Raw genomic sequence first — 27,614 nt, 5'->3', positions numbered from 1 at the left:
CTACTTTATTACATTTTCATATTACAATCAAACTAAAATTATATAATATTGACTTTCAGTTTGTTATATAGTCATTTTTTTGCAATTGTATCTGGAGGTACTATTATAATTCTGATTTTGTACTTTTATAAGATTAGATTTCTCATCTCGTCTAGCAACTTACTATCCATCTTCATCGTTTTCTGCAATTTTGTATACAATATATTTTTGTACATTTAGTTATTGCATATTATAATAATCTTTGTCGGTTCAGCCCTAAACTCGGATATATGCATGTATATTGAGCATCTTTTTGGTTTAGAAAGTATATATATTACCGTGTGTGGTTAATTAAACTTACATTTTATATGATTGACATCAGTGGCGAACGCAGACTAATTATTTGACGGGGCACATAATTAATACTATTAATATTAGATTAATAAAAAAATATTAAATATTAAATATTTTAAACTGTTAATAATAAAAAATAAACAACTTTAAACTGTGAAAACAACAATAGCACTATTTATATTCAACTCGTTTTAATTTTTAAATTTATATATTTTTAAAATATGTTATTAGTTATAACACGTTACAATTAATTTAAAAATATACAGAAAAGAGGGTCTTCAAATTTTATCGTATATATATATATATATATATAACATTATGTCAATGTCATACATATTATTGGTCATTATACCTAAGAGAACTAAACTCTAAGAATTAAATTGAAATGATGAATTATTTATTATTTATATATTGACTAGACTTGTTCATTTACTAACAATTGTGAATGTCTACTATTAAAACTTTGGAATGTGTTTCAAAACAAATTGAAATCTAAACATGAAAATGTAATATAAACTATGAAAAACAAATAAAGAAAAGATATGCTAACAATACAAAAAGAGTAGTATTAGCAATAAAACAAAATGTAGAAAAATGCTGCTATAATAGCTAAAGAAAAGTGCACAGTAACGTGTTAAACTACACATTAATTATACAGCCAAAAGAAAAATATACGAAGATGGAGCTTCGAACTCTGCAAGGGCTAGATTTAATAGGGTCATCTTTTCTCATTGTTCTACCAAAGTTCAATATGCAAAAAGATAACTAAGTAAATTTATAAAGTAGTCGGGGGCACGTGCCCCCGTACCTAATACTGTAGATCCGCCCCTGATTGACATGCGGTTTTCATTAGGCCATGTTAAATTAAGATGTTGAAATTAAAATCTTGTTCAATTTGCATTAGGTTAATTAAACTTACATTTTACTCTCGTTTTCAGAATTTTGTGTGATAAAAGAACTCTAGAATTAATAATCTGAATAAAAATAATAAAAATATTTTTACACCAAAAAAAAGGAATAAGAAATATTTAAAGTCTTATTCTAATAAAATAATAGGCATTAGGTACATGTCCATCAAAGCCCAGCGATAGAAATCCAGCAAAAATCATTCACGATTTAACAAACCATTTGATTCGCATTAGATGCGAAAGACCCAATTCTTGAAAACTATTAAGCAATTAAGATTATAAATAAGCCCATTTTGAGCCTCCATAGTCTCGTCAACTAAATAAAATTACATATTTGTCTTTTTTTTAATAACTAAAGCCCATTTGCCTTTAGTTCTGAAATAACTATTCCATGTGATAACAAGAAATGTCGTCATGAGTCTAAACCACATGTGTCCTTATCAAAATAGGGAAAAAACTAACATAAATTCTGTAGAACAAAACGGTCCATGTTATAAAAAAGAACTGGAATTTATTTGTATCGCAGGAATTTAAATAAGGGCGAAATTTTATACCCGTAGAAAGAAATAACACTGATACATAGAGAGAATATAAGAGAAGTGTTTTAGTGTTCTTTTTATGATATTACAATCGATCGTTTCGATCGATTTATATAGAAGTGAAAAAGTTGAAGTTACTGTGCGTGCATAGTGACAGTGGGCTCCACATAATTTATATTTACGTAACATGTCAAATTCGGTGCCGAAACTTTTGACATTTGATTACGTTCATAACAGTCCAAACATTCCTATCTGTTATAAAGCTTGACACATCTGTTATGGACAACGATATACAAGCTTCATACACATGTATTCATCACCGCGAGCTGACATCACGCCACGTCTAACTCGGTGGTCTTGACGAGGATCTCCCATAGCCGTTGGATCTCCGAGAAGACATCGTCGGTGGGAAGTTGAAACCTACAGAACGGACACGTGTTTCTCTTGCTTAGCCATGGCAAGATACACTTCCAATGGAACAAATGCTGACATGGCATTTCACAAACATCTCTTCCTTCACTCATATCTTCCTTGCATATCACGCATTCTACTTCTGCGGCAGCGTTTGACACCTCAACCGCACGTAGCGCCACCACAGCCGCTCTAGCTGCCGGGATTTCATATCCTTCTTTCCCTACTCCAAGGCCAAGGTGGTTGTGGTTTCTCATTATAATGTCGACGAATCTTTTGCATCTAGCTAGGGTTTCTATGTAAGGCATCAAGATTCCGGCGTCGCAAGTCCAGAGACCGGAGATACTATTTAGCATATTATCAGAGTACATGTTACCGAGTATTTCCCGCCAATTATCAGCTGAAGCTTCTAGAACATCTGGATATATCTGATGTGTTTCACAGAGAAAGAGGAGGAGCACCACTGCGTCGAGGTCCCGGAGTTTCATCTTGGCGGCAGATGAGGGGAGAGTGTGGTGGTTGCGGTGGAGTAGAAGAGGGTGGAGAAGAGAAAGGAGGTGAGTGGCGATGAGGAGGGTTTTTTGGGGAAGGGATAGAGAAAGGAGGTGGCGGAGAGTGAGGGAGAAAAGCGTCGGAGAGGAGAGGACGGCGGCGAGACGACGGCGATGGTGGTGGGAGATAGAGAGAATGGTGTGAGTAAGATTCGTGAGGTGTGAAGTAGAGAGGATAGAGAGTGAGGTCATGATGATTGTGGTGCTTTCTTCTTCCATATTGGATCTTGTTTGCTTCGTTTTCTCACTTAACACTTTTAACTTTTGATGAATCTTTGCTTATATACATGTATTAAGTCAATGAGAAGTTGGTGGTAGTATAATAAATATTGTGATTAATTTATTATTAGGGAATAAAAGGAACAAATGGGTGAGGCACAAAAGAGATTATTGTCGGCTTTGCTTGTTTGGGTTTTTGATTTTTAAAGAATAAAGGTTAAGAAGCAATGAAAAGTTGGCAAAAGTTTTAACAGTTTAGCAACTGTTTGTGGCAGACATAATTAGCTTGCAGACTTGATGCTCTAATTAGGTTTCTCTTTCAGGAAAAAAAAGGAACTAGAGGAGCTATATGTCACTTGATCATATTGTGCAATTATTTACGTGTACCATGAAGGATCCATGCAAATTTGATCATGTGGAAGAAGTGGGACTAGACAAGAGTGTGTGGAGTAGAGTATGAATTTGGATAGGCTTGTTCACATACATCTAGTTGTCGTTATGGAATTTGTCTACTTTCACAAATCACACAAAGCACAAACCTAATATAGCCTTATCATTCATACCAAATGATCCGATAAGACTGTATACCAGCATCATTCTGCAGTTTAGGATAAAGAGATATCTTCCTGTTTGTGTATATGACAAAACAAAAGCAACACAACAAGAAGAAGATTGTCAAAAGTCAAAGCAAAATAAGATATCAGGAACAAAAGGTTTGGCTAAATCCATGGTACCTCCTACCATTTAATTGTTGTATTCAAGAAACAGTGTTGAAAGATCAATAATTCACATGTCGACCACACCACTCTATAACTCTAGTCTCTATGCATTTGTCCCGGTGTGTTGTCTATTTTTTCACAAACTCTCATGTCTCTCAAATCCCCAAAAACATATATTTCGGTGGACATCAAATAGTCTTTTAAGACTTTTTGATACTTTTATTTTACCCATCAATACAAATAAAATTTACCAATGCAACAAGAAACTAAGTTCACTATCAATGATGATCTTACTCAGTTCACCAGTTTGATCAAAAGTTGCGATAGCGATTATGGCAGGCGTTTTATATGCAATTCTTGTTGTGGCTGGAGGCGTTATATGTTTAAGCACTCTAAGAGCATAAAATGAAGCTGCAGCAAGATCAGGCTCGTTTTTATGAAGTTGTTTGAGGAAAGTGATGAACCTGAACTTGAACATGTGATATGACTCGCCTAGAGCCGCGGTCTTTCCAGTGTCCACATATTGTTATAGACTTTTGGCGTTTTATAAAAATTTGGCTTTTTAAAAGTCTCGTTAACCTTCCAACAACTAGACCGCATAGCGCAGTGGATTAGCGCGTTTGACTTCGGATCAAAAGGTCGTGGGTTCGACTCCCACTGTGGTCGTTGTGTTTTAGTTCTTAACACTTTATTTATGATTTTACTCTGAAGTTCTAAACCCAAATTTTGCATGTCCTGATGTTTCAATTTTGAAATGACAAATTCTAAACATTCTCGGGTGACAAATTTGATAGATATGATGAGTGCCAAGTTTGATAATAATAAACATACTGCGTTTATTATGAGTGCCAAGTCTGATAATAATCACGACTCGAAAGCGAGTTTGACGATTTGATACTAAAATCCCATTTTCAAAATGTGTGGTTTTATGTTTATGAGATAAATGAATGATTGTGGCTGTTCCATGACAAAACTTGAGAGTAATAACAAAAAATAAAAAAGGAGAATACATAAGCAAATGAATCATTTCTAGTTAGCTAAGCCGGAGAATGAAGCTAGACTTTGATAGCATACTTCCTCAGAGGGAAATACATGTCTTTCTTCTTCTCACGCTCTGTCTTCAAAGACGCCTGCAACACAAATAACCATTCCATATACAAAAAAAGTCAGCGTATTTTCTAAGATTAAGTTACAAAGTCATGTGTACATGTTAATAGAAATGATAATGTTTAATGAGGATAAATACCTGATGTTTGGTAAGACGTCTGCGGATAGCACGTGTCTTCTTGGGGCGGAGATCGAGAGGCAAGAACTTCTTGCTCTTGTATGCTTCCCTTAGTGCTAGTTTCTGCTTCTGTGAGATCACTGTCAGAACCTGAGCAATGGATTTCCTCACCACCTTGCTGAAAGATCAAAAATGTAATTTATAATCAACTGATTTGTCAACATAATCTACACTAGACACATTATTCATATACAACATGTGACATTAATCCTAACGATGATACGATTGCAGGTTAGGAATAATGCAAATGCTTACATTTTGGAGAGCTTGTTAGGGCAGCCGCATCAATGAACCCCCGGTTGGGGTTCATAATATGAATTTTTTATTATTATTATTTTTTTTTTCGTTTGATTATTTTTTTTTTTTTTAAAATAAAAAAATTGATCAATAGCGGGCCGTCACGTGGCGTGGGGCCGCTGAACAGTGACGACCCGGGTTCATACAGAAGGGGCGCTGCGAGTAGCATTTTTTAATAATTTTTTTTTTCCGGGAAACGTGTGAACCCTCTATGTGAACTCTTGATGCGGCTGCCCTTAGGGGCACCTCCGGTAACTTTAGCGACACGGAGGAGGGCGAGCTCAGCCTTGAACTCCTGAAGCTGGTTCTGAAGATCCTAATGAATAAAAAAGATCGAGTCTTTAGTTGGTAGAGTCTTTAGTTGGTAGTTTTGAATTATTTTCTACTTTAAGTTATTTGAATAAGTCTTCCTCTACTATAGGAAGTGGTTAAGACTTTACCAAAACTGTCGGGAGTATCTGTACGCTTTGATATTTAAGCAACTCTTATGTTGCCTTCATTCTATAAGAAAAGTACTTTAAGTTTACAAAGAGTTTCAAGTGGTATCAGAGCTCTAACAAAAACTGTTGTGAGTTCTAGGTAATCCGAAAGTAAGAGAGATGAGTGAAAAGGAGTCCTCGTTGAGCATACCAAAGCTTGATGGAGACTATGAGCATTGGGCAATGCTTATGGAGAATTTGTTGAGATCCAAGGAGTGGTGGGAACTGATCAATACCGGAATCATTCAACATGAAAGTAGTGTGACACTGTCTGAAGCTCAGAGAACCGAGCTTGCGGAGCAAAAGCTCAAAGACTTCAAGGTGAAGAACTATCTCTTTGCCTCCATCGACAAGACTGTTCTGAAGACGATTGTGAAGAAGGACACCGCAAAAGACATATGGGAGTCGCTGAAGGCAAAGTACCAAGGCAACAAGAGGGTTCAAAGTGCGCAATTACAGAGGCTGAGAAGAAACTTTGAAGTCCTGGAGATGAAGGAAGGTGACTCAATCGCAGACTATTTCTCTAGAGTCATGGTGGTTGCTAATGACATGCGGAACCGTGGAGAAGACATGCCAGACGAAAAGGTGGTTGAGAAGATCCTAAGAACCCTTGTGGAGAAGTTCACATATGTGGTATGTGCGATAGAGGAATCAAAGGATATCAAGGAGCTGTCGGTGGATGAGTTACAAAGCTCATTACTCGTACATGAGCAGAACCTGAGTAAACACACAGGAGAGGAACAAGTCCTGAAGATGGAAGGAGGAAGGGGACGAGGTGGCTACTCAGGTTACTCCAATGGACGAGGAGGATATCAAACCAGAGGAAGAGGCAGTTACAGAGGAGGTCGTGGAGGACAAGACAGAGGAAATACAAGCTTTGACAAGAGCAACATTGAGTGCTTTAAGTGCCACAAGATGGGGCATTTCAAAAACGAATGTCCTAGCTGGGAGAAGGCAGCTAACTATGCAGAGTTAGAGGAGGATATTTTGCTGATGACTCAAGTTGAGACTGAAGAAAGACACATGTGGTACCTGGACTCAGGGTGTAGCAACCACATGTGTGGAACCAAGGAGTGGTTTTCAGAGTTTGATAGCCAGTTCAGACAACAAGTAAAGCTTGGAGATGATAGGCGAATGCAAGTTGAGGGAAGAGGTAACCTAAGATTGGAGATCAATGGTACTACTCAAGTGATCACTGCAGTATACTTTGTGCCTGGCTTGAAGAACAATCTACTGTCTGTCGGTCAGTTGCAACAGAAGGGGTTGAGGATTATAATTGAAGGAGATACGTGTGAGATCTGGCACAAACAACAACGGAGACTGATCATGCATTCTCTGATGACCACAAACAGGATGTTTGTAGTAACTGCTATTGTCAGGGAGCCTAAGGAAGCGATGGAGGCAAACCAAGTTCAGAATACGATGGAGACAATGGAGGAAACTTGGCACAAACGCTTCGGACATTTGAACCACAACAGTTTGCTAACACTAGCAGAAAAGGCGATGGTGGAAGGTCTACCAAAGATCAACACCAACGGGACAGTATGTGAGGTGTGTATGAAGGGGAAGCAGATCAGAGAAAAGATACCAAAGAAGAGTCTATGGAGAGCAACACAACGACTGGAGCTAGTTCACAGTGACATGTCCAAACATTCCTATCTGTTATAAAGCTTGACACATCTGTTATGGACAACGATATACAAGCTTCATACACATGTATTCATCACCGCGAGCTGACATCACGCCACGTCTAACTCGGTGGTCTTGACGAGGATCTCCCATAGCCGTTGGATCTCCGAGAAGACATCGTCGGTGGGAAGTTGAAACCTACAGAACGGACACGTGTTTCTCTTGCTTAGCCATGGCAAGATACACTTCCAATGGAACAAATGCTGACATGGCATTTCACAAACATCTCTTCCTTCACTCATATCTTCCTTGCATATCACGCATTCTACTTCTGCGGCAGCGTTTGACACCTCAACCGCACGTAGCGCCACCACAGCCGCTCTAGCTGCCGGGATTTCATATCCTTCTTTCCCTACTCCAAGGCCAAGGTGGTTGTGGTTTCTCATTATAATGTCGACGAATCTTTTGCATCTAGCTAGGGTTTCTATGTAAGGCATCAAGATTCCGGCGTCGCAAGTCCAGAGACCGGAGATACTATTTAGCATATTATCAGAGTACATGTTACCGAGTATTTCCCGCCAATTATCAGCTGAAGCTTCTAGAACATCTGGATATATCTGATGTGTTTCACAGAGAAAGAGGAGGAGCACCACTGCGTCGAGGTCCCGGAGTTTCATCTTGGCGGCAGATGAGGGGAGAGTGTGGTGGTTGCGGTGGAGTAGAAGAGGGTGGAGAAGAGAAAGGAGGTGAGTGGCGATGAGGAGGGTTTTTTGGGGAAGGGATAGAGAAAGGAGGTGGCGGAGAGTGAGGGAGAAAAGCGTCGGAGAGGAGAGGACGGCGGCGAGACGACGGCGATGGTGGTGGGAGATAGAGAGAATGGTGTGAGTAAGATTCGTGAGGTGTGAAGTAGAGAGGATAGAGAGTGAGGTCATGATGATTGTGGTGCTTTCTTCTTCCATATTGGATCTTGTTTGCTTCGTTTTCTCACTTAACACTTTTAACTTTTGATGAATCTTTGCTTATATACATGTATTAAGTCAATGAGAAGTTGGTGGTAGTATAATAAATATTGTGATTAATTTATTATTAGGGAATAAAAGGAACAAATGGGTGAGGCACAAAAGAGATTATTGTCGGCTTTGCTTGTTTGGGTTTTTGATTTTTAAAGAATAAAGGTTAAGAAGCAATGAAAAGTTGGCAAAAGTTTTAACAGTTTAGCAACTGTTTGTGGCAGACATAATTAGCTTGCAGACTTGATGCTCTAATTAGGTTTCTCTTTCAGGAAAAAAAAGGAACTAGAGGAGCTATATGTCACTTGATCATATTGTGCAATTATTTACGTGTACCATGAAGGATCCATGCAAATTTGATCATGTGGAAGAAGTGGGACTAGACAAGAGTGTGTGGAGTAGAGTATGAATTTGGATAGGCTTGTTCACATACATCTAGTTGTCGTTATGGAATTTGTCTACTTTCACAAATCACACAAAGCACAAACCTAATATAGCCTTATCATTCATACCAAATGATCCGATAAGACTGTATACCAGCATCATTCTGCAGTTTAGGATAAAGAGATATCTTCCTGTTTGTGTATATGACAAAACAAAAGCAACACAACAAGAAGAAGATTGTCAAAAGTCAAAGCAAAATAAGATATCAGGAACAAAAGGTTTGGCTAAATCCATGGTACCTCCTACCATTTAATTGTTGTATTCAAGAAACAGTGTTGAAAGATCAATAATTCACATGTCGACCACACCACTCTATAACTCTAGTCTCTATGCATTTGTCCCGGTGTGTTGTCTATTTTTTCACAAACTCTCATGTCTCTCAAATCCCCAAAAACATATATTTCGGTGGACATCAAATAGTCTTTTAAGACTTTTTGATACTTTTATTTTACCCATCAATACAAATAAAATTTACCAATGCAACAAGAAACTAAGTTCACTATCAATGATGATCTTACTCAGTTCACCAGTTTGATCAAAAGTTGCGATAGCGATTATGGCAGGCGTTTTATATGCAATTCTTGTTGTGGCTGGAGGCGTTATATGTTTAAGCACTCTAAGAGCATAAAATGAAGCTGCAGCAAGATCAGGCTCGTTTTTATGAAGTTGTTTGAGGAAAGTGATGAACCTGAACTTGAACATGTGATATGACTCGCCTAGAGCCGCGGTCTTTCCAGTGTCCACATATTGTTATAGACTTTTGGCGTTTTATAAAAATTTGGCTTTTTAAAAGTCTCGTTAACCTTCCAACAACTAGACCGCATAGCGCAGTGGATTAGCGCGTTTGACTTCGGATCAAAAGGTCGTGGGTTCGACTCCCACTGTGGTCGTTGTGTTTTAGTTCTTAACACTTTATTTATGATTTTACTCTGAAGTTCTAAACCCAAATTTTGCATGTCCTGATGTTTCAATTTTGAAATGACAAATTCTAAACATTCTCGGGTGACAAATTTGATAGATATGATGAGTGCCAAGTTTGATAATAATAAACATACTGCGTTTATTATGAGTGCCAAGTCTGATAATAATCACGACTCGAAAGCGAGTTTGACGATTTGATACTAAAATCCCATTTTCAAAATGTGTGGTTTTATGTTTATGAGATAAATGAATGATTGTGGCTGTTCCATGACAAAACTTGAGAGTAATAACAAAAAATAAAAAAGGAGAATACATAAGCAAATGAATCATTTCTAGTTAGCTAAGCCGGAGAATGAAGCTAGACTTTGATAGCATACTTCCTCAGAGGGAAATACATGTCTTTCTTCTTCTCACGCTCTGTCTTCAAAGACGCCTGCAACACAAATAACCATTCCATATACAAAAAAAGTCAGCGTATTTTCTAAGATTAAGTTACAAAGTCATGTGTACATGTTAATAGAAATGATAATGTTTAATGAGGATAAATACCTGATGTTTGGTAAGACGTCTGCGGATAGCACGTGTCTTCTTGGGGCGGAGATCGAGAGGCAAGAACTTCTTGCTCTTGTATGCTTCCCTTAGTGCTAGTTTCTGCTTCTGTGAGATCACTGTCAGAACCTGAGCAATGGATTTCCTCACCACCTTGCTGAAAGATCAAAAATGTAATTTATAATCAACTGATTTGTCAACATAATCTACACTAGACACATTATTCATATACAACATGTGACATTAATCCTAACGATGATACGATTGCAGGTTAGGAATAATGCAAATGCTTACATTTTGGAGAGCTTGTTAGGGCAGCCGCATCAATGAACCCCCGGTTGGGGTTCATAATATGAATTTTTTATTATTATTATTTTTTTTTTCGTTTGATTATTTTTTTTTTTTTTAAAATAAAAAAATTGATCAATAGCGGGCCGTCACGTGGCGTGGGGCCGCTGAACAGTGACGACCCGGGTTCATACAGAAGGGGCGCTGCGAGTAGCATTTTTTAATAATTTTTTTTTTCCGGGAAACGTGTGAACCCTCTATGTGAACTCTTGATGCGGCTGCCCTTAGGGGCACCTCCGGTAACTTTAGCGACACGGAGGAGGGCGAGCTCAGCCTTGAACTCCTGAAGCTGGTTCTGAAGATCCTAATGAATAAAAAAGATCGAGTCTTTAGTTGGTAGAGTCTTTAGTTGGTAGTTTTGAATTATTTTCTACTTTAAGTTATTTGAATAAGTCTTCCTCTACTATAGGAAGTGGTTAAGACTTTACCAAAACTGTCGGGAGTATCTGTACGCTTTGATATTTAAGCAACTCTTATGTTGCCTTCATTCTATAAGAAAAGTACTTTAAGTTTACAAAGAGTTTCAAGTGGTATCAGAGCTCTAACAAAAACTGTTGTGAGTTCTAGGTAATCCGAAAGTAAGAGAGATGAGTGAAAAGGAGTCCTCGTTGAGCATACCAAAGCTTGATGGAGACTATGAGCATTGGGCAATGCTTATGGAGAATTTGTTGAGATCCAAGGAGTGGTGGGAACTGATCAATACCGGAATCATTCAACATGAAAGTAGTGTGACACTGTCTGAAGCTCAGAGAACCGAGCTTGCGGAGCAAAAGCTCAAAGACTTCAAGGTGAAGAACTATCTCTTTGCCTCCATCGACAAGACTGTTCTGAAGACGATTGTGAAGAAGGACACCGCAAAAGACATATGGGAGTCGCTGAAGGCAAAGTACCAAGGCAACAAGAGGGTTCAAAGTGCGCAATTACAGAGGCTGAGAAGAAACTTTGAAGTCCTGGAGATGAAGGAAGGTGACTCAATCGCAGACTATTTCTCTAGAGTCATGGTGGTTGCTAATGACATGCGGAACCGTGGAGAAGACATGCCAGACGAAAAGGTGGTTGAGAAGATCCTAAGAACCCTTGTGGAGAAGTTCACATATGTGGTATGTGCGATAGAGGAATCAAAGGATATCAAGGAGCTGTCGGTGGATGAGTTACAAAGCTCATTACTCGTACATGAGCAGAACCTGAGTAAACACACAGGAGAGGAACAAGTCCTGAAGATGGAAGGAGGAAGGGGACGAGGTGGCTACTCAGGTTACTCCAATGGACGAGGAGGATATCAAACCAGAGGAAGAGGCAGTTACAGAGGAGGTCGTGGAGGACAAGACAGAGGAAATACAAGCTTTGACAAGAGCAACATTGAGTGCTTTAAGTGCCACAAGATGGGGCATTTCAAAAACGAATGTCCTAGCTGGGAGAAGGCAACTAACTATGCAGAGTTAGAGGAGGATATTTTGTTGATGACTCAAGTTGAGACTGAAGAAAGACACGTGTGGTACCTTGACTCAGGGTGTAGCAACCACATGTGTGGAACCAAGGAGTGGTTTTCAGAGTTTGATAGCCAGTTCAGACAACAAGTAAAGCTTGGAGATGATAGGCGAATGCAAGTTGAGGGAAGAGGTAACCTAAGATTGGAGATCAATGGTACTACTCAAGTGATCACTGCAGTATACTTTGTGCCTGGCTTGAAGAACAATCTACTGTCTGTCGGTCAGTTGCAACAGAAGGGGTTGAGGATTATAATTGAAGGAGATACGTGTGAGATCTGGCACAAACAACAACGGAGACTGATCATGCATTCTCTGATGACCACAAACAGGATGTTTGTAGTAACTGCTATTGTCAGGGAGCCTAAGGAAGCGTTGGAGGCAAACCAAGTTCAGAATACGATGGAGACAATGGAGGAAACTTGGCACAAACGCTTCGGACATTTGAACCACAACAGTTTGCTAACACTAGCAGAAAAGGCGATGGTGGAAGGTCTACCAAAGATCAACACCAACGGGACAGTATGTGAGGTGTGTATGAAGGGGAAGCAGATCAGAGAAAAGATACCAAAGAAGAGTCTATGGAGAGCAACACAACGACTGGAGCTAGTTCACAGTGACATCTGCGGGCCAATATCACCCACATCTGAAAGCGGCAAGAGGTACATAATCAATTTCATTGATGAGTTTAGCCGAAAGTGTTGGAGCTTCTTTCTAGCAGAGAAATCAGAGGCACTTAGAACTTTCAAGGAGTTCAAAAATGCCGCTGAGAGGGAGAGTGGTGAGCTGCTCGTCTGTCTAAGAACCGACAGAGGTGGAGAATACAATTCAAAGGCGTTTCAGGACTATTGTGTGGAGCACGACATCAAACGACAGCTGACAGCCGCATACACGCCTCAGCAGAACGGCGTGGCAGAGAGGAAGAATAGAAGCATTCTGAATATGGTCAGGTGCATGCTGTTTGGTATGAAGGTGCCGATCAAGTATTGGACAGAAGCAACACAGTATGCTGTCCATATACTTAACAGAAGTCCAACGAAGATATTGGGAGAAGTGACGCCAAGTGAGAAGTGGAGTAAGCACAAGCCGTCTGTAGAGCATCTCCGTGTGTTTGGCTGTGTGGCTTATGCGCTTATACCTTATGAGAAGCGTGTGAAGCTGGATGAGAAAAGTGTGAGATGTGTCATGTTTGGTGTAAGCAAGGAGTCGAAGGCTTACAGACTTTATGATCCTATTAGGAAGAGGATCATAATAAGCAAAGACGTGAGGTTTGACGAAGAAACGCGGTGGAACTGGGAAGATAACATTGATGAAGACAAATTTGTCGAATGTGGAGAAGCTGAAGAAGATGAAGAGAGGAATCAGGGTGAGAACCTGGTGACATCACCAGAAACTAATGAAGAGACAGAAGAAGGAGATAACACTGAGTCTGATGGAGAAAGAACTGTCTCTACACCAGAAGAAAGATCAGACACAAGCAGAGCAGGAAGAAGCAAACTAAGACCAGTCTGGATGAAAGATTACGTGGTTGATGGGAGGGGTCTTATCATGGAAGATGATGGAGAAGAACTAGTTGCGCTGTTCTTGTCAGATGAGGATCCAGAGAAGTTTGAAGATGCTATCCAACATGACAAATGGAGAAAGGCAATGGAAACTGAGATTGAATCAATAGAGGATAACAACTATGGATGAGGAACGTGTTGGCTGAAATTGGGTTTGATCAAGGTGATGGAACTGTTCTTTTCTGTGATAATAGTTCAGCTATCAAGTTGTCAAGGAATCCTGTTCTACATGGAAGAAGCAAGCATATTCATGTGAGGTTTCATTTCTTAAGAGAGCTTGTGAATGAAGGCATCATCTCAATGGAGTATTGTTCAACTCATAAGCAATTGTCGGATATCATGACAAAGCCGGTGAAACTTGAAGCGTTTGAGAAGCTGAGAGCACACATGGGAGTCAGCTTAAAGGAAGTTTAAACTTTATAAAGGAGTTCAAGTTTAAGGGAGGGATTAATGAATAAAAAAGATCGAGTCTTTAGTTGGTAGAGTCTTTAGTTGGTAGTTTTGAATTATTTTCTACTTTAAGTTATTTGAATAAGTCTTCCTCTACTATAGGAAGTGGTTAAGACTTTACCAAAACTGTCGGGAGTATCTGTACGCTTTGTTATTTAAGCAACTCTTATGTTGCTTTCATTCTATAAGAAAAGTACTTTAAGTTTACAAAGAGTTTCAGATCCGTTTTCGATCTCTCTCTGAGCTCGTGAACCTTAATCCTTGCTAATCAACAGTGAAACTAATCAGAATAACGTAGATGACAACTAATGATTCTCAAGGGATCAGTTCTTCTTCATACCCATCGTGAGCTTGCTGCTGCTGCTTCCTCCTTGCTATAGCTAACAAACCCTAGTTCGGAGGAGCAAGGCAATTTTATTGTTGATCAGTGAGTTGAAAACCCTTAGAACTCGAACGTAGTGGGCCGTCAAAGCCCAATAGTTATATTTATTAGTCATGGGCTTTATTATTAGAGGACACACTTAATGGGTTGTAAGGCAAAAAAAATAAGATAAAGGTTGGGAATAGTGAAAGCAAAGCGGAATAAAAGTTCGTCAATAAAAATTCCAAAGCATCAGATTCTGAATTTTTTTTGAGTTTGGTGTTCAAGAGAATTAGATTCGGAACTATCAAGGCATGGCCAAAAATATTTTGATTTTATTATTTTACTTACTTTGTTTTTTCTCTAAATTTGTTGTCGCTCTACTTTTGTATTTTTATGTTCAAACAAAACCATCAAATGATTCGGAACAAAATCATTTCACACGGTTTCTAACAATCTCATGCATTGGTTTTTAATAAGAATCCGAATAAATCACACAACTTTTCCAAAAGTTGATTGATTCCATCAAATATGAAAAATATCTTTTAACAGGAACTAGAATAATACATTTTATCTTTTAACTTTTACCTAATAATGTCACTTTTGTATTTATACAACAACTATAGATATTCTCTTAAAACTCTTTGGCATCATAAGTAACACACAAAAAAAAAGGATTGAAAATGTTATGTGCCTCTCAAGCATCAACAAGAGATATTTTGCTCAACCATGGAACCTTCTTCAGCCACGATCCGGCTAGGTGGTCGAGCCATCGACCGCCATAACCCAATCATACGTGACGGTCGGAGGTTCACGCCTCCACCTTCTCCAAATCATAATTCCTCCACCTCTTCTGCCTCTTCTTCTACTTATCATACTCCTCTTAAGACTAGACTAGGTCTAGAGAGTAGCGAGCAACCACGCGTTGCGAAGAGGAAGAGCAAGAAAGGTCAATGTAACGGTGGTAAGTCACCTATTGGTTGTCCTAACAGTGACACTCCTCAAAGCTCTTCAAGGTACTTATTGAGCAACCCGGTTTTCTTCGACGGGTTTGTGGATTCTGATCCGATTCCGTTACCTATCGAACCAGAGATAACCATGTGTGATGAGTTGGATAAGATTCATGAAGATAGATTGGTAATTAACGCCTCTAAGCATCTCTCTTCTTCTTCTTTCTTGGAGAAGAAGCAACCTGATTTCGTTGATGGGTTCTTGGATTATGACCCTGTTATGTCTCCGGATAATCCTTTCTCTGAACCTACAAAAGCTTCACCGACAGCATCTGAAAGCTCTCTTGCAGATCAAGATTTTTCCTCTCCTGATCTCAAATTCTCTCCTCCACAACCTCCACCTCCTCCTCCTCCACCCTCTCCACAACCACCGGAGAAGTCATCATCCGATCAAGTAAATCATCGAACATTCAGTTCATTGTATAAGCATGAATTTGTGTCTGAAATAATACTTAACAATCATTCTTTAAAGGTGGTAATACTGAGAGTGTCACTTCACTGCAAAGGCTGTGCAGGGAAGGTCAAGAAACATCTTTCAAAATTGAAAGGTAATTAACAATGAACGTATTTATTTTCAAGATATTTTAGTTTTGATTGATATTATTTAGGGAGCAAATTTTTAGGTTTGTAAAAATACTTAGTTTTTTGGGTGATTTTGATCGTTGTTTGTAGGAGTGACGTCGTTTAAGATAGACTTTGCTGCAAAGAAGGTTACCGTGACGGGAGACGTAACACCATTAACTGTGTTGTCGACTATTTCCAAAGTTAAAAATGCACAGTTCTGGCCTGAGATTATTAGGAAGTGATCTCTTTTTTTCTCTCTATGTATTCTAATATGTTGCTCTCTTCTTTCTTTCTTTTTTGCAAAAGGGTTATACGTTGTTATCTTTATGTCTGAAAACATCTGTGAAAATGTTGATCTCTTTTGTGCATTTATGTGTTGGTAATGGCATGAGAATTTCACAAATTTAATTGAGAGATTACTATTGAGGGAATTCAACAAAATATAGGTTACATTTATTGGACAATGTTGATTGTTTCGTGAGATAATGTTCAAAGAAAAAATGTTTGGTGTAGTCAACCTACATGGATTGAGTATATTATTACATAACAAAATAAATCAGATATATTTTTGGAAATGTATTAAAACAAACGAAGGATCATATCCATGTATCGTGACTGAATGGAGTTGAATTGAATAGTTTTAGGCATGAGTATTCTAATAAAAATTATCAGTTAACTGGAAAAACTTAAAAAAATTATCAGTTAACTGGAAAAACTTAAAAAAATTATTCCACACATTTCTGTGAGATAAACGAATTTTTTTTTAATCACCTTAAAATCATTTATGATAAAAAATGAAGAGGAATGAACAAAATGGAATAATTCAAAAATAACTTAAATTAAAAATGATATAAATATATATATATATATATATATATATATATATTCGTTTTAAGTTATATTTGATTTATTCCATTTCGTTCATTTTTAATTTCTCAAATTATCAATAGTCCATTTTATATTATTCCACTGAATTCAATCCCATTTATTCCATGAGTTATCAATTACAGCTTTAGTCAACGTAGCATTTGTGGAAAGTTGGAATAAAATCAATATCTACAGCTTTAGTCAACGTAGCATTTGTGGAAAGTTGGAATAAAATCAATATCTACAGCTTTAGTCAACGTAGCATTTGTGGAAAGTTGGAATAAAATCAATATCTACAGCTTTAGTCAACGTAGCATTTGTGGAAAGTTGGAATAAAATCAATATCCATGCGTTATATAAGTGCTTCTTTATGCAAACTCTCCCAATTAATTAATTAATTATATCAACTGATATTATCATCTGCAAAGTAAAATTTTAATCGATGGTGAAATCAACTTTTTTTTTTGCGGTGATTTCATTTGGTCTCCTCTTTGCTTGTGTTATTGACGCTACTGAGAAGAACTTTCGGGAAGAGACCAGCCATTTACTATGGCCTAGAAAACTGCTCAGAGGACAGGCTGATCCACCACCACGAGGTCCACATAAGGCAGCCATAGTCGGCATAAAGCCATGGTCACCATCACAACGCCTGGTTTTTGGAATGTTACCAAAAAATGTTCCTATTCCGCCTTCGGGACCTAGCAGAGGAGAAACTCCTCCATCGCCTCGCCACCCATAACCGTGTAATGATCATTTCATCTTGTGAATTATTGTTCTACTACAAAATACATTTTTCAATTCGAAATAATTCAGATTATGTATATGAAAGTTCAAAGAATAAATAAAATTATGTATTATTTAAGATTATGTATGAATCAGTAATAGCCAGTTGATATAGTGTGTTTCCCTGCGCCAAGTGGTGGTGCGGGTCTTGGGAAGTAATATTTCAACTGTTCATCTGCGAGTTTATGTTCCTCTATGTAGGGGCTCTTCGGTTCCTAACGGTTGCCAGACGACGAAGTAATTAGTAGACTGAGTCCTACCAAACACACAAGCATAAATATTGTGCAAGTCAAGCATTATCCTCCATTACTGAAGATGGAGAGAGATGAAATTCTAAGTAAAAGGTTTATGTGAAAAGATACATGAGTACCGTAGGTAGAGAGAGAGACGCTTCATTGGATTTTGGTGATGTCGAGGCATCATCATCGTAGTCCCTTCCATTCTCGTCTAACTTTTGAGGCTCAATTCTTGCTAAAGGATCACTCTCACTAGCTGTTTTCGCGCTCTCTATGACAACAACGGACATATAAGTTTAAACCCTTTAATCTGTCTTTCTAGACTATTAGGAATGAACGAGACCAGATTTAAACCTGGAAGATCTTCCCCAGATCAATGTCTGAAGAAAGAAGTGAAACAGTATCACGCAACCTGCTATGTCGTTTAACATAGACTTCGCTGCAAAGAAGGTAACCGTGAGGGGAGACGTAACACTATTAACTGTGCAGGCGACTATTTCCAAAGTTAAAAAATGCACTGTTCTGGCTTGAGATTATTGAGTAGTAACCTCTCTTTTTTTCTCTATGTTTTCTAATATGGTGTTTCTCTTCTTTCTTTCTTTTCATGCAAAAGGGTTTATACGTTGTTATCTTTATGTCCGAACTCGTTTTTGTGCATTTATGTGTTTTGTTTTTATGAAATGTTAAATTTATTAATCATCATGGAAAAAATGGTTATTTACAAATAAATCCTAGAAACAAAACGTTTGCTTTATAAGCTCTTATCCTTGCTTAATGTGTGCACTAACCAACGCTGCAACAAACCCGCTAGCCCTTTCTTCTCATGGTATCGAATACATATAATCCTTTGCATAATGGTCTTCTCTATCACTTTTGCAAGCTGATTGGCTGGTCGACTTCGTTGTGTATGTCTTCTTCATTTCTTTCACGCCAGATATAATAAACAGTGACTTGAAATGCTAGCCTCAAGAGAATAGAAGCAAGGCTGTCATGTGCTGTACGGAGAATATGAGCCAAAATCTCAGCCCAATCAGGCGAAGGGGCTGGCCGAAGTAAGGAGACGATAACCTGCAACCTGATAACCTTCACCAATGACCTGAATTAAGCGCTCCATAGGATGTCATATATCGGTCCAAAACCCAACAGATTTACCACTATGAACTTCCATACGCAGAAATTGTTTAGCCAACGATCTCAATTGTAGCAGCTTCTTCCATACCCATGATCCCACTGCCCCCTGCTCTGACATCCTAGAAAGAATCGCCTCTCAATATAGATTGCTTCAACCACATAACCCAGAGCGAGTCTGAGTTGTTGAACAACCACCATATCAGTTTCAGATCAAACACCAGTGAAACATCTTTTATTCTGCGAACCCCTACGCCTCCTTCTTCCTTTAATTTGCAAACCTCTTCCTGAGCAACTTTAGACTTTGATAATATATTTGGTGATCGACTCCAAAGAAATGCTGAGCACATACTCTTGATCTATTCAATTAATTATATCAACTGATATTGTCATCTGCAAAGTAAAATTCTAATCGATGGCGAAAACAACTTTTCTTCTTGTGGTGATTTCATTTGGTCTCTTCTTTGCTTGTGTCATTGAAGCTACTGAGAAGAACTTTGAGGATAAGACCAGCCATTTACTATGGCCTAGAAAACTGTTTAGAGGACCGGCTGATCCACCACCACGAGGTCCACATAGGGCAGCCATAGTCGGCGTAAAGCCTTGGTCACCATCACAACGCCTGGTTTTTGGAATGTTACCAAAAAATGTTCCTATTCCGCCTTCGGGACCTAGTCCTAATCCGCCATCAAGAATACTGTAATGATCATTTCATCATGTGAAATCTTCTTATAATAAAAATATACATATATATTCGGAATATTTCAGATTATGTATACCAAATTTCAAAAAGCAAATAAAATTATGTGTGCCTTAAGATTTGATATGTGAGTTCTATTGAATAATGGGTAAAATGGTACTGCAAATTGTTGCGATATTTTTAATATCATTCATCAAATTTGCATGTATTTTTTTTTATGACCCTAGTATCCGGAACCTCGAGAAGATCCGACTAGCACCAATGACTGTCCACCGGAGCTTAGCCGGGGAGCCCGCCGAAGCATCCAGGAAGGCTGGTGATCACCCCATGTAAATCCCACCAGTGGTCACACGTTACTAGGCTTTCCGTATTGTGCCCGAAGGTCCCTCAAGATAATCAACTCCCAGCAGCACTCGAACCCATGACTTCCAAGGTTGAGTTTAACCACTGAACCACTGACGCGTGGTTAATTTGCATGTATTTACCGAAGAATTATAGCTAATTTGCTAAAAGTACTCCAAGTTGCAAACAAAAACAAACATGGATATAATCGCCGGCCTCTTAAGATCAGATTGGTCTTGAAATTTTAGATCTATCATGTGCTTCTCTCTTTGAATATATTATCGAATCCTGATATATTTGAATAATACATTGTTCATATCAATTCTTTTTACAATTCGTTTCTTCTGATATAAGGTTGGAGCATATATAAAACGCACCATCTCTTATTACAAACTAAAAATTATCTTAATTTACAACGATAACCAGACTTGTCTGAACGAGTGAACGTTACACATTGTTTACAACTGAGTTTACATGGTAATGAGAACTATGCCTTCTTAGGGGATTTGGTAGCCTTTGATGTTGACTTGGTCACTTTTGTAGTTGAAGCTGCTTTCTGAGACTTTTTTGGGAGGAGAACTGGGTTTATGTTAGGTAAAACTCCTCCATGTGCGATTGTTACGCCTTTGAGTAGCTTTCCTAGCTCGTCGTCATTCCTCACGGCTAACAAAACATGGCGTGGTATGATACGATTTTTCTTGTTATCTCTGGCTGCGTTACCAGCAAGCTCAAGAACCTGGTTGATGAGACATGCACATCAATCTAAGTTATTTGGATACATGCAATGTAACACACCGATTCTCAGAACCGTGTTATATGATTCCCAAAGTATCAATGTAGTTTACATATATATGATTGGTTTAGGTCTTTGCTATGTAAGATGTCAATGAAATAAATAATATGATTGAAGACCTCTTAAATTAACTTGGTCAACGATGATCCGTTACTGCCTACTAACAGAACCAAACAAAAAAACGATATATTCTACAAGAATTCGTGTCAAAGTTAAAGAAACCTCGACGGTATCGACGAGATAGATAGAAGTTTGATACCTCAGCAGCAAGGTACTCTAGCACGGCGGCGAGATACACCGGAGCTCCGGTTCCGACACGCTTCGAGTAGCGACCTTTCTTTAGATACCGACCGTTCCTACCGACCGGAAACTGTAAACCGGCTTTAACAGAACGGGAAACAGGTTTCTTCTTCGGACCACCACCTCTTCTTCCACCCGCTCCTTTCTTTACTTTGGTTCCTGAATCAATGCCTGCTTACGTCGACACGATGAGTTTGATCTGATCTGCAACAGAGGAGAGGAGATAAGCTTTGGCGTTAGATTGTTCTTTCATTTTTTCGAAGGAGAGGTTGGTTGTTTTTTTCAGTTGGTGAATGTTAGCCTTCGGATCAAAGATGAATCAACGGCTTTCGATTGCTGATTTGGCAAAAATGTTTATTTTTCTTGTTCAGTTTATTCCTCATATCTGAAATTTTAGAAAATGATTAATAACATGTTAGACGAGTAAAATATTATAGAACTTGCCATAATCATGTCATTCTATGATTTCTTTAATTAAAATGGATGTACAAATTGGTTGTCACTGTTTTATAACGACCACCAAATCAAAACATTTTTTTCGATAAAAAAAATTATTAATAATAAATTAGGATGATAAAGTTAATATATTTCACAATAAACTATTATACAAGCAGGTAATAATGCCGCATGAAACAAAAATTTTGAAACGTTAATTTGATGATATTGTTTTTTTCCAACATCCACTTAATAATGGTATATAATAATTTTTCCCCGACATTTTAATATTTACAATTATTTACTTTCTATACAATAAATAGTAACTAGATTTTGATCCGCGCAACCGCACGGATGTTTGTTTTCGCTTTTCTATACATAAATTATTATTTTTAAACATTAGTGGCATATATTTTTGACGTTAATCATATACTTAAATGTTTATATAACTATTTCAAATACAATAATTTTATAATTTACATGTTATAATTAATCAACTGTTTAAAACTGTATGTATTTTTACTTCTTATTATATATATTTATCTTATTGTATTTGCATTTAGTTATTAAGCAAATTAATATATTCACGAGAAAACATATTTGAAAATTATTTTGTATTTAATTTATGCTAAATTCTGACATGTGTTTCAAAGATGTATTTATTTTTACTAATATTTTTTATGCTTATTCATTTTAGATAATATATTATTGTATATACAAAAGTCTAAGATATGTTAATTTTAGACATGTATTATATGGTTTGCTAATTTTAAGCCGTTCTGTCATCATATTATATTTTTAAAATAAATAATTATATTTATGAAAATAAAATTTGTAAATTTATCAATTGAATATACTTTTATCATATTTATTTAAGTATAATAATTGTATTTTAACATGATCATGACAATAAAATAGATAAAATAAGATATAATTTATTTATTTTTCATTTTATAAACGATAACTTAAAATACATTAAATTATTGTTAAAATATTTTTACACAGATTTATTAGAATTTTTAAAATTAAATATATAAATATATATTATATTTAAAATGAAAATATATTATGATTAAAGTAGTTACAAAGATTTTATATTATAAGATTTAAAGAAATACATGTTAATTTTTATACATGTATTATATAGTTTGCTAATGTTAACCCATCTTACCAATGTATTAGATAAAAAAGACATATTAATTTTTATACATGTATTATATAGTTTGCTAATGTTAACCCATCTTACCAATGTATTAGATTTTAGTTTTGAACATAAATATTTTATACATACGAAAATAAAATTTATAAAATTTATAAATTTAATACAATTTTATTATATTTAGCTCAATATAATAATTTTCTTTTAATATGATTGACTGTGATTATATAATATATAAAATATTACAGAATTTTTTATTTTCATTTTATAAACTATTACTGAATTTATTAATGTATAATAATATTTCAAACTAATTTCAAAATTAGTGAAAATATTTAAATATAATTTCGAAAATGAAGATCTTGTACAAATCTTTTTAAACAGATTTGTTAGAATTTTAAAATAAATATATTTATATTTAAAATGAAGATATCAAAAGATATTATGATTAAAGTATTTTAAAGATTATATGTATTATTAGTCTTAATAAAATACATTCAATAAGATTTTTAAGTGATGGTCCAAATTAAAAAAAAAATCACACATGAAAGAAGTCATGACTTATATTTTAATATATAAGATGATTTCTTTTTTTTTAAGAGAGAAAATACTATAAGTCTATAAGCATCAAAATTAGTTTATCTATAAAAGAGTAAATAGATTTATACATGGGACTATTGCAAACAAATTTTTATATAACATTAAAATGAGAAAGAATGTTATAAAAGAAAAATAGTGCATTTTGCAGACATTGATCTATAGACGTTAAAAGTAACCTTCTATATACTACCTTGGATGCTTTGGACAAGAATGTTCGCAACATGCTCTCATCCATCCGTGACAAGGTGCACACGGGAGGTTTAGCTAAATCGTTTGCCACTCGATAGTTATTTAGAGTTTAGTTTATGATTTTTTTTCTGTGTTAAGACGCACACGGAAGGCTTAGTTAAATGGTTTGCTACTCGATATCTACTTATAGCTTAGCTTATGATTTAAAATATATATATATATATATATATCAATATAACAGAAAGTGTAAAACAGATTTTTTGTTTGAATTAATTTAACATTTAAAAAAAAAAGATAAAGCACTATACAACAATAGAAGTTCCTAGAGATCCAACGAATTGTGAAATCAATGTCCATGACTATATATGTAATGTCTCTTTACCTCTATGTCTGTGGGTCTCACATTTGTGTTCAAGTTATCTAAATATTATTTTGCCTGTTTTGTTTTCCAAAACTACATAGAAATCTTACTATACTTCAATTGTTCTTTTATTTTATTTTCATTTTATTTATCTCTGTACGTTTTTATATACACTTACTGGATGTTTATAGAAATATTTCAAATTTGAATCACCATTTGTATTTGTGAAATCACCATTTTTGTGTCTCATTTAAATCAATCTTATCAACTAGAAAATTCAGACACAAAATTAAATACATGTTTGCATACGTGTATGGGGATGGCTCTGTGGGGCTTGTAACAATATTTACTTCCAATGAGACTGACATCTCCTCACATGGGGGAAGAAATGTTTGTCCTCTAGACAGGAGAAAGGAAAGTTATTACAATGATAAAATAAATGTGGATTCTTAATTTAGTATTCATAAAAGCTTATCGGGAGTTTTAGTATCTGTCAGACCACTAAATGCAATGAACTTTGATGATTATTGGAGAAGTTAACGATTACTAATAACCCTTTTACCATTAAGAGACTGCAGAAATAAAACTATTCAGATAAAACTAATTATGCTTATTAAATAATGTATCTCCCACTTCCCACATCAAGTGGACTTGATCTTGTACCTAATAGACATCATAATTCATATAGTATATTACAAATTATTTACCTAAAACAAATAATACGGAGTACAAGTTTGTATGGTCAGTCTTAGTTATAGAGTTGCCTAACTAATGATAGACTTTTAGGTAATTGGAATAAATATATTTTTGACTTGTTGTAGATGTTGAAATTTCATAACTTTGGATCTGAATCATCTGACCAATGACCATGCACGGAGCATAGAAGATATGAAAACATTGGAGATAATTACTAAAAAATACACCCAATGATGCTACTATGGAATGAATTTAAAATTTAAATATATTTACTGGCTTTGAGAAGTTGATGAGAGGATTTTTTATGTTTATTACTTTATATATACTAAAAACGATTTTATCAAAGAGAAAAATATAATTTGAATCCTATCATTTTTTTTTGATCAACTGAATCCCATCATTTTCATGTTGTATTTTATATTACTTATGAAATAATGAAATATACCAGAAGTACCAATACATGCTCGCAATTCGGATTACCTAAACCCATTTGTTTTCACCCTCTCTATATAAACTCTCTATCTCTCTCTCCCGATCTCATCACTCAAGAAACAAACTCTCTCCCTCTCTCTACACATAATCTCCCTGCTCCTAATCCTTCTTGTCTCAATCTGCTACTAACAATGTCGGAGAGACCAAACCGTCACCAGAGAAGACTTTCTCAGAGCGTTTTGCCCATCTCCCTCGACGATCTCTCCGACATATCCCTCACAGCAAATCCTCCATCATCCATCCCTTCTCAGCCGCCACGCCATCAGATCCCTCCGCCGTCTCCGGCTGCTCCTCCGACAAACCGTGGTAACAATGATGATAATGCTAGCAAGGAAGGGAACGCATCTTCTAGTTGATTTCATATTTTCATTTGCTTCTTATTATTGTTTAAGATCATCGCATGAGCCTTTTCTCCGTCTTCTTTTTAAACTTGCTTAATATTCAGATTTTGTCTTTTGTAAAATTACTTATATGATAATGAATCAATCGTAATTTCTTATCTCAATATGTTAAACAGATTTCGGGCTTCTTGTGATGTATAATAAGTGAAAATTTGATTATAGTTTTGAATTTATAACAAACTCTTTAGGTTTGCTAAATCGTGACAAAAATCACTGAGGCAAAACTGTAAATTATTGAGAATTTCTTTTTTCTTTTAAATGTTAACAATATTGAAAATCGTTGGAATCTTATATGTAATGGTTGAGGTTGACCGAGAGATTCGTGGGTCTTCTACATTGAAATATGAGAAGGCTTTCATGTTCAAAAAGATGAAAGGCTTCGAAGTACGAAAACAGTTATATTAAAATATATCAATATTTGTTCCACATGTGTTGTGTTCGAACCACACCTTTATTTTCAAAAAAAAAGGTACGAAAACAGTTATATTAAAATATATCAATAGACGCAAAACTCAATGATAATATTGAACTCAGTATTAATATTTTTTTTTTTGAAAAAAAAACTCAGTATTAATATTACCATTAGGATATATACATAATTTTCTTACATAGTTACATGTACTATAAGGTTGATACATGTTGACTGAAGTCGCATCTTTGCGGAACCTTAATATCATCCATTTAAATGCCAAACGAGGATAGTACAGAAATTAGTTAAATAGTTGAGCTAAAACGAGGCATGTAATGTAACTATATAAGGGACCAAGAGCAAAGGGCAACCCATCATTTACTAGATAAACATATGCGCAGTGAATATTTTTTTCTATTTTTCATTATATCTAGTTGACTATAAAAATAGTTATTAAACGTAATACTGTCGATCTATAGTCTAATAATACCGGTAAGATCGATATGTTATCAACCATATTATTGTCAATAATATTTTCAGAAACAAATAACATGTGGCCATAGGTTTTGGTCGCTATGAAGATTGATCATGTTGCTGACAAACATAAGCGTTCATGTTTCTATACAATAAATCGAATAGTCGCTATAACTTTTATACCTGTGTATTCGAAATGTATTCGTTTAATATAAAAGTTATAGTACTATTAAGTAAAAAACGCTGGCTCAGTTACTAGAGGAGTGATTTTTAGGGGTGAAAGACCCGGGTTTGAACCTCAACTTGCGATAAAAATCACTCCTCTATGTTAATATTATGTATGTTTTAACAAAGTGGGACTAATTCTCAAAAAAAGAAAAAAAGTTAAAAACGAAAAATACTGAAATTCATCGGACATAAAAAGTAAATATATACTATTAAATCAAGATCCTATTGTCTTTTTTACCTTAGCCTACCATTTTTTTATTAACATTGCATGTTTCATTAACAGCAATCAAGTAATATTAATAACACATCTATATTAGATCATTATTTTCGGATTCAGCCCACTATCCACATCAGATCTCTCTTGGGCCATTTGGGCCGATTAAAAAATCAGATCCAATTCTCACATTTTTTTTCTTTTGGGCCATTGAATCCAAGTTCAAATAATTTTTTTTTTCAACCATTCCTAATTAATTTTTTTTCTTTTCTTAATATAATTTAAGCATTCATAAAAAAAAATTGATTTTTTCATTGAAAAGTATAAATCTTTCTTAAAAGTATATAATTATTTTTATTAAAAATATTAACCACATAATAAAATTAATTCATCAGAGTTATACCAACTTAATTCATTAAAAAAATAAAGTTTAATTTTTTAAACATAAATAGTCATTTAAAATGAAACACGATAAAGAAAGATAAAAAGTTTAAGTCTTTTATAAAATAAAACACAAATATATGAAATATGACATTTACTAAATATTTGTCAATTAAAAAAATAAAAATAAACCCACGCTTTGAAAGAGCGGATCAAAATCTAGTCTATACTATTAAAGCAAGATTCTATTGTCTTTTTTACTTTAGTCTGTCATTTCTTTATTAACATTGCATGTTTTATTAAGGACAATCAAGTAATATTAATAACACATCTATATTGGGCCCTTTTTT

At 35.8% G+C, this 27,614-nt stretch overlaps 6 protein-coding genes and 2 non-coding genes across 8 annotated transcripts; 4 read left to right on the top strand and 4 right to left on the bottom strand.

The window, feature by feature from the left end:
• Positions 1-2,012: 2,012 nt before the first annotated feature.
• Positions 2,013-3,176, bottom strand: LOC106327734 (E3 ubiquitin-protein ligase SGR9, amyloplastic-like). Its single transcript, XM_013765970.1, has one exon. The coding sequence runs from the start codon at positions 2,959-2,961 to the stop codon at positions 2,113-2,115; it is 849 nt and encodes a 282-aa protein (XP_013621424.1). The 5' UTR covers positions 2,962-3,176; the 3' UTR covers positions 2,013-2,112.
• Positions 3,177-4,272: 1,096 nt separating this feature from the next.
• On the top strand, positions 4,273-4,346 carry TRNAR-UCG. Its single transcript has one exon. It is a non-coding gene; the product is annotated as a tRNA-Arg (tRNA).
• Positions 4,347-4,699: 353 nt separating this feature from the next.
• On the bottom strand, positions 4,700-5,762 carry LOC106323116 (60S ribosomal protein L35-4). Its single transcript, XM_013761283.1, has 5 exons — positions 5,757-5,762; positions 5,505-5,578; positions 5,221-5,241; positions 4,927-5,083; positions 4,700-4,810 (listed from the first exon to the last, which is right to left on the bottom strand). Exons 1-5 carry the CDS (start codon positions 5,760-5,762, stop codon positions 4,736-4,738), a joined length of 333 nt encoding a protein of 110 aa, XP_013616737.1. The 3' UTR covers positions 4,700-4,735.
• A 1,628-nt stretch (positions 5,763-7,390) lies between these two features.
• On the bottom strand, positions 7,391-8,543 carry LOC106327735 (E3 ubiquitin-protein ligase SGR9, amyloplastic-like). Its single transcript, XM_013765971.1, has one exon. The coding sequence runs from the start codon at positions 8,327-8,329 to the stop codon at positions 7,481-7,483; it is 849 nt and encodes a 282-aa protein (XP_013621425.1). The 5' UTR covers positions 8,330-8,543; the 3' UTR covers positions 7,391-7,480.
• Positions 8,544-9,640: 1,097 nt separating this feature from the next.
• On the top strand, positions 9,641-9,714 carry TRNAR-UCG. The gene has a single exon. It is a non-coding gene; the product is annotated as a tRNA-Arg (tRNA).
• Positions 9,715-15,185: 5,471 nt separating this feature from the next.
• On the top strand, positions 15,186-16,557 carry LOC106325070. The gene is given in 4 exon segments (XM_013763098.1): positions 15,186-15,221; positions 15,223-15,906; positions 15,985-16,060; positions 16,185-16,557. Coding segments are annotated over 4 exon segments (930 nt in total). The 3' UTR covers positions 16,319-16,557.
• A 3,869-nt stretch (positions 16,558-20,426) lies between these two features.
• On the bottom strand, positions 20,427-21,672 carry LOC106323115 (probable histone H2A.4). The gene is made up of 3 exons (XM_013761282.1): positions 21,666-21,672; positions 21,185-21,396; positions 20,427-20,868 (listed from the first exon to the last, which is right to left on the bottom strand). Exons 1-3 carry the CDS (start codon positions 21,670-21,672, stop codon positions 20,620-20,622), a joined length of 468 nt encoding a protein of 155 aa, XP_013616736.1. The 3' UTR covers positions 20,427-20,619.
• Positions 21,673-25,182: 3,510 nt separating this feature from the next.
• Positions 25,183-25,662, top strand: LOC106325629. The gene has a single exon (XM_013763673.1). The coding sequence runs from the start codon at positions 25,289-25,291 to the stop codon at positions 25,511-25,513; it is 225 nt and encodes a 74-aa protein (XP_013619127.1). The 5' UTR covers positions 25,183-25,288; the 3' UTR covers positions 25,514-25,662.
• The last annotated feature ends 1,952 nt before the right edge of the window (positions 25,663-27,614 follow it).

This window comes from Brassica oleracea, chromosome C2, assembly GCF_000695525.1.
Source record: "Brassica oleracea var. oleracea cultivar TO1000 chromosome C2, BOL, whole genome shotgun sequence".
Taxonomy (NCBI): domain Eukaryota; kingdom Viridiplantae; phylum Streptophyta; class Magnoliopsida; order Brassicales; family Brassicaceae; genus Brassica; species Brassica oleracea.
The sequence above is the reverse complement of the archived record's forward strand: the minus strand, read 5'-3'. Positions and strand labels throughout refer to the sequence as shown.

What these genes read in the sequence shown, in the direction of transcription:
- LOC106325629 (XM_013763673.1), top strand. Translation starts at nt 25,289, where the DNA reads ATGTCGGAGAGACCAAACCGTCACCAGAGAAGACTTTCTCAGAGCGTT.
- LOC106323116 (XM_013761283.1), bottom strand. An exon ending in GCTAAAGTTACCGGAGGTGC is followed by an intron (nt 5,242 to 5,504) that starts CCCTAAGGGCAG and finishes TTGATGCGGCTG; the next exon opens with CCCTAACAAGCTCTCCAAAA. An exon ending in CCTAACAAGCTCTCCAAAAT is followed by an intron (nt 5,084 to 5,220) that starts GTAAGCATTTGC and finishes TTGATCTTTCAG; the next exon opens with CAAGGTGGTGAGGAAATCCA.
- LOC106327734 (XM_013765970.1), bottom strand. Translation starts at nt 2,961, where the DNA reads ATGGAAGAAGAAAGCACCACAATCATCATGACCTCACTCTCTATCCTC.
- LOC106323115 (XM_013761282.1), bottom strand. An exon ending in TAGAGTACCTTGCTGCTGAG is followed by an intron (nt 20,869 to 21,184) that starts GTATCAAACTTC and finishes CTCATCAACCAG; the next exon opens with GTTCTTGAGCTTGCTGGTAA.
- LOC106327735 (XM_013765971.1), bottom strand. Translation starts at nt 8,329, where the DNA reads ATGGAAGAAGAAAGCACCACAATCATCATGACCTCACTCTCTATCCTC.